The sequence below is a fragment of the Myzus persicae genome, unplaced genomic scaffold (assembly GCF_001856785.1).
Source record: "Myzus persicae strain clone G006 unplaced genomic scaffold, MPER_G0061.0, whole genome shotgun sequence".
Lineage (NCBI taxonomy): Eukaryota > Metazoa > Arthropoda > Insecta > Hemiptera > Aphididae > Myzus > Myzus persicae.
This window is the reverse complement of record NW_019103315.1, coordinates 304789-317482: the sequence shown is the minus strand read 5'-3', so window position 1 is coordinate 317482 and position 12694 is coordinate 304789. Positions and strand designations below refer to the sequence as shown.

The window sequence follows — 12694 nt, the reverse complement described above, 5'->3', positions numbered from 1 at the left end:
ACAAATAATTACTATCTTTGAGGTATTAGAACGGTGTGTTTTTTATTTTTGGAACTGTGCTCGGGTAGTTTGTGATAACAAATTGGATCTAGTACTTTAGAACCTATTTGGATACTAATATGGTACGCCGGTATTAAATTAAATGTTTATAACAATTATACATATTAAATAAATAGTTATTTTTTTTTGGAAAAATTAATTCAACCTAATTACTTTTTACTAATAGTAAAATAGATTACCTACTATAAAAGCAATATAAATGTATAATAATTAAATAATATAGGACGTCTCGGTTCAGGACCATGTTTCGTACTGTTTGCAATTAAATTTAGTACATTCATTACAGTTACCTACCTAATGACAACTTAAACTTGGGTGAAAAACAATTGCGGTGTAGCGGACGAACACTATACTACAAAAGATATTATCACAGATTATATTAAACTTATATAATCTGTGATATTATTTTGTATCCAAAAAAATGACACGGTTTGAAATTAAGTGAAACGTTGCCAAGTTATGCGACGCCATCTACGGAGCTCAATGATTATCAATTTGATGATCGGCTTATCGTTCGGATGTTTCAAGTGAGCAGTGTCTATACGCCGGTTTAGGGAATATACCTACGTAACTACGTGAAGTATGTCTTAAATCTTGGACTACACAATAAACATAACCATTTTATGCTCCCATCTTCAAAGAATGGTATTTATTCGTGTTAGGTAAAATTAACTCTTTATCACGCATCTGAAAAAAACACTTAATTATAGAAAACGATAACAATGGGTGTATTATTACTGCAATATTATTAGAAGTTACTTGTCAAATTCTACATTTCATCAAACCTGCGCATGTTGCAACTGAGTTGAGTTAAGTTGATACAAAACATTTTAAAAAGTTTGAAGTTAATAGTTATCCAAGTTTTTTTTTCAACTCATGATGCGGTACGCCACCACTAGACGATTCTATCATTTATAGTATGATGTCTCTATATTTTACATAAAATTAGTTATTTGTCATGGATAGGGACAGTGAATATCACCGGTGCGTCGGTTGTGCTTGCCGAATACAATGATTGGAATATTTTATTAGATGGTATTCACAATATTCGGGGACGGAGCTGTTCACCGGTGGCGCGTGACTTAAACAAGCGGCTACTACTCGGTGGTATGAGACTCGAGCAACTCAATCAAGTGCCCGGGGGAGGAATGGAGGATACTAGGTTAATGAAAATGAAATATAAAAATGTAAAGTATAAAGTTAAAATTAACTTAACCTTAACCTTTTAACTCGTTCAGGCTTGCATTTATTTTAAGCTCAGAATTTCCATATTATCGAAGTATTATAAAAAATTTGGCAACATGTGTCCTCAATTGTGTCAGTTTCGCAGGCCCATTAATAAAATCGTTCGCAATCATGTTATTAAAAAGGTCACCCTAATAAGAACCGTCCGCAGTCGTGTATCACCCACTACGCCTACAACGGGAGAGCAGAGATTGTCAAATTTCGTGATCTTCCTCAGGTTCAGAAAAGGTAATGTTTGAATTATTGCACTTACTTCGATCACTTTATATAGAGCTTATAAATATTTTGATTTTAGTTGATAATTGCATATTGTATCATATGTTGTTTATCAACTTAGTATTACAATAACGTTTTTACACTTCGTTATTAATATAGAAATAGACTTAAATAAATATTTTTATACATTATTATTTTTAAATTGTACCCATTATGCAATATTTCGAATATTACCTTTGTCTATTTAACAAAAAAATAAACTGTGATTTTTATATTCTATATTTTTAATGTTGTAACTTATATTAATTTTTGGTTTTTTAAGTCCGTGGTACGGGTTTATTTAATTATTTATTTTTTTAAAAGTTACCTGTAGAAAATGTAACACATAACATGTGTAATGTACTATCCTATTGTGCAGTTATTCGTGTATTATTTTATAATATATTTATAACACATAACATAACTATATATCTAAAATAAATTTATGTATTCCACTTCTTAGTTATTAGTTCTTACTTATTTGTGGCATCATTTTGTAGGGAATATAATATATATATATATATATATTTGAACGTGTTTTGAATCATCTGTTATGGAAATATCCTATTAATATGTAATTAATACAATCGAATTATCTTTGCATATGGCTGTTCTCATTGAAATTTCTTAGTAAGGTTTGTTTTGTTCTCAAAAGGACATTTGTTTCATTTTACAATGTAGGTACCTAACATAAGTATTATGATCACATTTAGTACTTACACATTGCATATTTGGTTTAAATAACGATCAATAATATTGTTCGGTTTTCTACATGTAAATATAATGTATGTATATATGCATGAATATGCATTAAAATTCCGTATATATTCTGAGTATGGTGTATTGTGTACACTGTACATATAATATATGTTACTTAAATTACTATCAAAGTATGATTTGTGAGATGATTATAAATGGAAAAACAGCCAGATAAGACGCATCGTTGCGAGGAATGGAAATTTTCGGAATATAAATGGCCGCAAATCGCAATGAGGTACTTATATTAAAATGTTAAATTGATCAAAACGTCATGTTAGAAAACACGTCAACATATATTTAAGCGTTTTATGCAAAATTTATTAATTTTATTTTTATGCTGATAAAAGTTTTTCAGCCCTAACAATAAATAATTATGATATTATAAAAATAAAAACAAATATCTTATTTTATTAAGTATACGGATTGTCGACCGAGGGAATCGTGCATGAAGACAATAATATGCTTTTATATTGATTTTTTAATAACGTTCAGAACGATTTTTAAAATAATGAATTAAATAGGTACTTAAGTGGTTTTTGATTGTGGTAAAATATTCCAGTTATTTCTCAAATCACTGCTAGTGAACAAATTCAAGGAGTTATAAAAATCCATTGTGATGATACCCATTTTATTATTGTTGTAAATTGTGATTTAATGTATAAACAACATTTGTCTTTTACTATCATAAAAGGATATCTTTTTACAATTGCATTAGTACATCATGTGAATGGTACAATTATACAACAATACAAAGATTTTAATCAATTTAACAGTACAACTTTATTTACATGCACATAGTTGAAAACAAATAATATTATAACTGATTGATATCGTTAGGTAATATGTTAGATATGGACAATATACAGTACGATCATTTTTTTAAGTAACCGGGGCTACACGGCGTTTTCCTAAGCATTTCATACAGCTCGTGTTTCTCAACGTTTTTTACTCCATCACCGCAACCATCACAATATAATATACGAAGCATATCCGTCAACATTATGTTCCGCTGCCTAAATTATAATACACAATAATTAAGGGTATAAACGGTTCGTTTTCTGTCACTGGTGTAGCCCATCGTGGCTGGGTAAACTTGTGAGATTAAGAGTTAGCGTTTTTTATTACTTCGGAAAACGAGGGCTGGTGGTTCAAAACGCGGCGGATCCCAGTCGTCAAGTATTTTAGTCAGTCAAATATAAAACAATGAATAATAAATCTGTCGGAAAACTCTGCGGAATACTGTGAAATGCTTCTGAAAACGTCGTGTGTATCCGCGGCCCCGGAGTTTCTCAGCCGGATTACGTTGGATTGAATCAGATCTTTTTTTACCAACTAAGGATGGGTACCTAAATACACATTATCTGAATTAAAAATGTACTGAATGAGAGGCATTTAAAATGTTATCATAAATAGGTACTTTGTTTTTCTATTGGTGTTAAATATCAAACAGTTCGCAACATTTCTAGTTTGAATTATTATTACTACTATTTAAAAATAATTGTATTGACCATACTTAAATACATTGTTCAATATTATCTAAATGAGATACTATATTTAGAGTAACATGTTACGAAAAAAAACAAATGTATGTAAATGGATTTAAACATTAGTATGTAAAAAAAAGTATGTAAGATTAAATTTTAAATATTTCAGTCGATTATTTTGATTTTAGAATTTAGAGGTTTAGAGCCATAGTGATTGAGTTCAAAATTACTTTTAAAAACAAGCTTACTCAAATATAGTATAATATAAAGTTGCTATTTATAAATGTGTATTTATGTAGTCCCTAGCTTATGTAAGAAAAGTCAGAATTCAATGCAACGTAATCTGGCCGAGAAATTTAGTTACTAATTGATAAAATGATCACACTTTATAAAACTGATATAATGAATATTTTATCATACATTATACATTATTATTTAGTACTAATTACAACACTTTACATTAAATACAAGTAAATTTACAAATCGGCGTTACAACAATATTACTATACGTATAGTGGTAACACACTCAGTTGATTAAATGATAACTATTATTGCATATGCGACATACTTAAGGAAGTAAAATAATGAAATAATTGTAAAACCTAAACAGTTTGCAATCAAACTGGTAAACTTGGACTAAAAACATATTTTATTTTTTGTGCCGATTACCTATTAGTTATCTTTTCATCACTTTTAAATGTTATTTAATTACATTCAATTATATTTTCTTCACAAAATTATTAACAAAATTAAATTGTGTTAGAGTCATTGAGATTTTTTATTTCGACTTGGTAAGAAGTTTTATTCGTGTAGTAGATATATCTAGTTATACTGCAAAAACCTTAATTATTTACGGTACTACAATAACACTATTATACTATTGAAGAATTGGATTTTATAAAATAATTGTAATCATTTTGTGTTACGTTAGACTGTGTGAAACTAGAGACAGCAGGTAGACACAAATAAAATAAGTCGGAAGGACTCATGGTACCTATGTATTTAATTTTACATACTCTTCATAATAAAATTTGAACATTTAAATATTCTTATCGGATTAGTTAAGACACTTGTTTTTGTAACTTGTTAAGTTAAACATCTTTATTTATAGTCTCTTAATTTTTAATACAATTTTAGAACTGTCTCGAGTAACTTCTTCTAACCTCATGTAATCCTGTTTGACGGTAACTAGGCAAACTAAAAAACATAAATTGCCGACTTTTAAGTTGTTTTAATGATTAAATTAAATATGTTTAAAAATGTCAAAAAACTAAATACATATGTGATCAAAACTTGACGTAGGCAATAATTCGTTTTTTTAAAGAAATACAAATTTAATACAAATTAATAGGTACAAATAAAAGTAGAATTTTTAATGTTTACAATTAAATCTTAGAAAATTGTTCGACACGGGTATTATTAATATTATAATATGTTCTGGATTCATACATAATAATAATTTGATACACTTATACACAGATATAGGTAGGTAATGTATTTCACAAACAAGGGAATGCTATATCATTGTTACAATATAACATTTAAAACATTTAAATTAAATAATTTTGGTAGGTTGTGAAAATGTAATGGGTATGTAATTTAACTTGGTGAAATAATTACTAAACATTTTGAATTCATTATTTAGTAATATAATTAAATTAAAATCGTAGGTAATATACACTTTTTAGAATGTAATGTTTAATTTATTATGGATTTTTTTTTAGTCATGCCGGGCTGTCCAAACAAATGCTATTTTCGGAAATGAAAAAAAATCTGTTAGTCACTTACTAAAATAAATTCAAAGAAAAATATTGAGCGTTATAAAAATATATAAATGAGGTATCTTTTTCAGGGTGGGAAAATAGTGTCACAATTGCTTGTAAAATTAGTTTAAAACACTCATAACATTTCAAAGAAATATTTAACAGAATGCATACCTTATTTTCTAAACGAAATAACAAGTCTGTGGATTTATAGCCAGTTACTATTGTGTTATCGAATACCTAGGTACTGCAAATACAGTAAGGTAATTTGAGTGGGTTACCTAATTTATTAGGTATAAGTTCGGTTTATTTACAATGAGTACTGGAATTCGTGATTATATTTTTGCCAATGTTCTTTTTAGATTTACTTTTATTGCATTTAAAACAAGAATGAAAATATTTCAGTGTACCCACATTGAAATTACAGACATTAAATGAGAGTTTTATAAAAAAAGTACTAAGAGATGAACAGATTTTTATCAATATTGATTCAAAAAATCATTTAATTCGCAATTGTTTGTGTAGGATCATCATAAAAATTATTGGTTCGTTCTAGACTGTAATAAAAAATGTACCTAATAATTATTAGCGTTTGTCTGTTAAAATAATAATCATTTGTAAGTTGTAACGCGTGTATTTAAATATTTGGATGGAGTTATTGCTTCAATATTTAAAATGATTGGACTACTAATGTATTATGGTATAATGATATTGGAACAGCAATTGTTTACATTATTTAACACTAAACGTGTTGAGTAATGGGTATCCTCAATTAGAGAGTGAAGTATTACAGTTATTGGTTAAACGTATAATAATCTATCGCCGGTCTGTTATTCTGGTTAAAACATTATCATCGGGTTCATTAAAAATAAAATCTAAATTTTAGAAGTTTTATAATTAGTTTATTGCTATAGCCTTGTCACATAAACCAATAATGCACGTAAACAATTTTTTCTTTTTCTAACACTGCACATCGGCCAGTAGAAGCATATGCGTAATCTTTAGGGGACAAGGGAGGTAATTGCCGTTAAGATATTTTACTGAGTGGGTAATAGTGTCTTTCTACTTCATAGGTTTTAAATTTTATCACAGACTGCCCCCCGTAAAGAATTTACCCCAGATTACATATGTTAGTAGAAATAACTAGTTAGGTACCTACATATTTTTCGCTTGGCCATTAGACGTAAAACGTCGATAACATGATTAATACATTGTTAATTTGTTATACAAGTCGCATTATATTATAATGATGAGATAATAATAATAATTATAATAGTAATAATATTAGATATTGTTATGCCACGACGGATAAAGCAGACAACGTATGACATTTTTTTTCTTTCAAAAAAGGCACCGAGATCCGCATTTTCACATTTCGACGGAATCATCAGCCTCCGCGATCGTGTCCAAGTTGGTCAGGTCGACTACAGACATGGATGGCGGCGGCGACTCTTGCAGGACGCTACCGAACTTGATATCGAAGCAGTCTGCGGCCAATGTAGCCGGGCTGACTGCGCCGCTGGGTTTTCCCCCGGTGGCAATGGCCACGATCTCGGGTTGCGGGTACCCGTTGTGGCCTATATAGTTGGCCATCACGGCCGCGGGCCCGCCACACTCGGCCGCCGCAGCACAGCAATCGCGGTGGTGGCGATCGTTGTCGTCGTCGCCGCCGCTGCCGCCGCCGCCGTCATCGCAGCCGCGGTCTGCCGACGGCCCGGGATGGCCACCGCGGCCACGTTTCGCGTGTCAGGATTTTGTGGAAGCGGTGACGCCGGCGGTGTTAGAGGCTGTTCCGCGCGTAGACGACAACGTCAGATCGCTAATACTGCCCCCGCAACCGCCGACGCCGCAGTCTTCGCGTTGCTGTTGCTGTGCCGGAATGACGCCGCTGCAGCACGCACCACCGCCGTCGCTTGTCTGTGCCGTCGCGGGCCGGTACAGAGTCTTGAGTTTGGTGGACACGCCGTGGTGTACAATGTTGAAGCACATGGCCGTAAGCGCCATGCCGGACAGTATGTAGACGGAACAGAACCAAACTGTGGCCGTGCCGGTGAGCGTCACGTCCATTGACCTCGAGTTACCGTAACCGATGGTGCTGAGCAACATGAAGCAGAAGAACACGCAGTCCAGGTATGACTTGCCGCCGCCGTCAAGCCGGTGCAGGATGGCCGCGCCGCAGCCAATATACATGGACATGAACGCGAAGCCGACCAACAGAAGTGGCACGAAACTGGCACTGTCCGCAGCGGCCGCGGCCAGCTCCGCGGCAGCCATCGACGCTGAATCGGACGTTGCAGCGGCCGCCGACGCAGCACTGGCAGCTGTCCGGTCGGACACCCTCAGGAACACGCCGTCGTCCGCGTCACCCGGCCGCACGTAGTACGGTTCGAGCGCGTGGCCGGAGAACGTTTTCATTTGCATGTCGTACTCCTTCCGCTCGCGCTTTAACTTCATCCGCCGCTCTTTTTCCTCCATCAGTTTTTCGTCGTAACAGCAATACCCACACTTGGAGCACAGACAACAGCATAGCGACCTGCAACACAGCCGAATAAAAAACCTGTTATACAATATTATAATATTACCTCGTCATACACCGTCGAATTCTAAGTTTTGCTTATTGATAATTTTTTATTTTTCATTATGTAATAGAAATATTGAGTGGGTGCGATCAATGTAATGAAAAAATATGGGATACACACTAATCGACCAAAAAACGACGACTAATACCTTCAGACGCTAAATTTAATATGGTATTATTTTATTTAGCACATAAGTTATCACGTATCATAGGACCTATAAGAAAAAAATATCCAACCTATGAAAAAATCAATAAAATAATGATTCTGCTGTAAACCGATCCGTTGCTTTCTATTTCGTAAGATTTTAATCCAGATCATGGCATATGACGATGATCATCAATACTTTAATAAGTACACGATATCATAGTTACTCGATAAAATGTTCGAGTAAAATCGGTATAGAATACATCAGATTAGGATTGAGCACTCAAAATCGTCTGAAATGTATTTATTGAGAATGGTATTGAAAGTGGTCCTCGACGTCCAGGGCGAAATCCGTTAAACTCATTTCGTCATGTTTCTAAATGATGAGATTAGTAAATGGTAGGGACTTGCAAGTATAATTGACTTGAAGAATAAAAAAATGGACCATTCTCAATTGGATTTTTAAATTATCACCGAATCTTATTATGTAGAAAATGTTGTTTTTACAAAACAGAGGGCGAAGACACTAGTGAAATAAGACGCCACACCCGCATCCGTTGTTTCTGCGTGTCTCGCACAAGTGCGTAACATTTTCCAGATTTACGCTCAGCAGTTCACGTTTAGCTTCTTTAATTTACAAATTAGAGCGAATCATGAAACTTAATAACGGTAAGAACATTATCAGCCGTTTTCATTTGTCGGGTTTTTTGACGACGATTAAATGTTTTAGAGCGTTTTTCGTAGGTGCATATAAAAAAGTTTAATAGCTTAAAAATCTTCATAGTTTGCTCACGCGTGGGGCCGTGTACTTACATGAGTTGGACTCAAACAAACGAAGGGGTAAATATTTTCAACTTATTCCATAATAAATGCCGTTTGATTGCTGCACAGAAATTTTTTCGGAGTTACTCTCTTAATTGACCCTCGAAATGTCTATACGAAAATCAAGCAGGGCACTGGGCAATCAATTCTTTGCGCATGTGCACATCTGCACGATTTACGAAATCGACGAACGCTATCAGCACCCGTTGCAAGGACTCGCGAGCAATAAATAAATCGCCCCTGGCCGGTTGTACGCGGTTCGGCTGCTGTTCGCAGTTATTCCGAGACTTACGGAATTCGGCAACAATGCGCAATTATTTCGCGACAACAATCACATTTCATCGGGAAATACTCTCCGACCACGATTATTATTATTATTATTCTCGAAAGTACCAAGTTTTTGTGCGATTATAGTATTGCAGTTAGACGCGCAATTCGAAACACAAAGATCGAACCTTAAATCGGGTAAATTATTATAATCTTTCTACAATCCTTATAGAGCCACGTGTTTTTACATATTACAATAATATATACTAACTTTAACAGTCGATGAGAACATTTTTTACTCGTCGTGTGTCGCAGGATTATTCTATTAATACATTTTGTTTTTACGCTACACATATTTGTTACGCAATACAACTCATCGTTACAACTCGCTATAATATAGGAAATACGCGTACTACGTGGGCTTGTATTGTCGTTTATAAAATGAAACTGTAACAGCAAACTAAAATTGACCGTATAGTTAAATGTGTATTAATGCACCTACCTACCAAAGTTATATTATAATGTATCGACACTTACCTACGATGTATTATAGTTTATATTATATAAATATAAGAACACCTTAACTACTTTAAACAGGTACTATATCGGGTCTATATCTATTTATTTTTGAATCGACCATGTACTATACATACCTACGTAGTATTATATAATAGACATATGAGTGAAAGTCTATGCCGTTCTGGGATATAATATTGAAAATACAAGTATGTTTCAATATGAACTTTTTTTCTAAAGCAAATAAATAATATACACATATTTTATGAAAATTACAACTGCACCTTCATAAGTTATAGTGAAATCGTTATACGACACGTATTTTCGTATGCGTTTAAATCAAATATTTTTCATAAACCACTCTTCAAAAACATTGAACTTTTGTATCTATGTATTCGTATTACATAATAAATATTCTTGAATATTGAAGTGAAAATATAGGAAAAATGACACGTGAGAGCTACACACATAAGTGCTCTAAAAGTGGGTAGGGGAAAAAATTAAAACCATTCGTCGATGTATATACGAGACGATGGATAAAAGCGACAACCGAGAAAAAAGAATCACGGTTTTAAGTAACTTCTATCTTAAGCTACTTTTTGGAGGTTCCACGAAATGGAAAAATGTAAATTTTCCTTTTTCCATCAACCGCTTTTGTTTCTTTAATAATGATTGATGTGTGAGATATCAATTTTCAGTAAAGTCTAAATGTAAGTGCTTACCGAAGCTTCGAAAGTGTGTGATGTATTGTGCACAAACGAATAGGTATAGAACCTATAGTGTATTTTAATCGAAAACATATTAAATAGTTTAAATTGAACAGAGTTTGGAAGGGGCACACACACGGTCATTTAATTTGTCACGGGCAACGCCGTGAAGGATCAGCTAATATTTTATACAACTATATATGAAAAAGATTATTTAAAGTCTTCTCCAACTTTTAAATATTGACAAAATCTATTTGAACGTATACATTTAAAGGGTTTTAATTAGCATTTGCAATTAAGTAGAATTTAATCAGCATACATTGAATAAATAGTTGTATTAATTACCTGGTAAATATTCCTCGGGCACACCACGCCAACAGACCACCAATGCTTGATAAGTACACTAACATCAATGGGATGCCAATCAACGCGTACACCATTGTAACCATTTTACCTATAGCGGTCTTCGGTGTGATGTTTCCGTATCCTGAAAACAATAACACACAGTAATATATATTAATATACATATATAGTGTGCAATAATTATTGTTAATGCACCATGAGAATAAAACATTTCCATGTTACTATATTATATTCTTGTATAGACAATTCCGCGGGAACTCACTTGCAATTAGACTACGTATTCAAATGAAAGATTTAAGGAATATACGAAAAAGAATATAAAAACACACACACACACACACACACACACATACACACAAACAATGTGTTTGAAGTTGTTGCAGAGTTGACGCTTATAACATTCATAATTCGTATAACTGATGCAATGAGCAAAATACGACTAGCTCTGAAAATAACTACGTTGTAGTTTTCGATTGAAATGTTTGTACCTATTCTACATTTAAATCATTCTGGTTGGCAGTAACTATATACAGTCTATAGTATTGTTTCTTCTCTCATATTAGAATAATAATAATGGCTTCCGTCCGGCTTTACGTAGTACTTGACGATAAAAGTTTTGTAATTTCGTACCATTTGATTCTACAGATTCCGAAATAATGGGTTTAACTTTTGCGTTTAGCTCTTCTCACGTTTTAGTTTGAAATAAGACACATTTAGGTACAAATATTAATCCATATTTTATAAAAAAAAATATTTACTTTAAACGATATTTTTTGTGGTCAACAACTACAATTTATAATATGTCTACCAGTGGTTAGTCTGTATAGTTGTATAAATATAAAATATTTCATATGAAAGTAACGTATATTTTTTTCGAACCATTACAACGATGTGTATTGTTTATTGCAGTAGGCAAGTAAAACAATCAAATGTATTTTTTATGTAAGATTTTATTATTTGTCTGCAAGGGTATACAAATACTGAAATACTGGAATATTATGTTTATTGTGAACAATATTATTGTTATTTATTTGAGGGGAAACATTTGCTTATCAGCAAATAATATATCATCCATTAAGAAAACACATGATATTGTGATGTTTGATAGTTCAATGTTGTAGTTAAGTAAAAATTATTAAATAGTTTTAAAATATTTATTATTTGGTAGGTACCAGTTAAAAAAGTTAGTTTTGGTAAAATAATAATGTTTTTGTAGGAATTACATGATCTGGCTAAACAATTGTTAACAATATACTATTTACCACATAGTTTAGTTATTTTCTCAGTTGTAGTCAACCAATTATTGAAATCAACAATGAAATACATCATATTACCATAATGTAAATACTAAATATAAATTATAATATATCATGATATTATTGTACATAAGGACGTAGACTGAGACAACTTAATGTGCTTTGCCGTGTATGGACGACGTATTTGAACGATAAATATTCAAATAATCAGTTTAGTTTATCATATATACCTATAATTTTACCTTATTAGCTTCTGCTACAAAAGGTTTTAGCTGTATGTTAGATGTATTTTTAGCGAGGCGTAGTTGAATATTTATCAATTTGTAATGTTTACTGGACTATAATATTTCACTCGCTTCATTTTTATTTCATTGGTATTTTTTATCACATTGAATATCTTTACTGTTTAATCAGTTATAAATTGACGGCTTTAGGACTTAGAAATATGCAAAAATTTTTTTTAGTTAATTGTAT

The 12694-nt window shown here is 32.5% G+C and overlaps 1 protein-coding gene across 3 annotated transcripts in view; it reads right to left on the bottom strand.

Annotated features, from left to right (window-relative positions):
* Window positions 1–2930: 2930 nt before the first annotated feature.
* LOC111034234 overlaps window positions 2931–12694 on the bottom strand; it is a 289529-nt gene continuing 279765 nt past the window's right edge. For all 3 annotated transcript variants that reach the window (XM_022315353.1, XM_022315352.1, XM_022315354.1), the window contains 2 exons: window positions 10947–11088; window positions 2931–8099 (listed from right to left, as the gene is read on the bottom strand). In XM_022315353.1, the coding sequence (XP_022171045.1) occupies window positions 7313–8099; window positions 10947–11088 (929 nt within the window). In that variant the 3' untranslated portion in view covers window positions 2931–7312. The remainder of the gene's footprint in view (window positions 8100–10946; window positions 11089–12694) is intronic.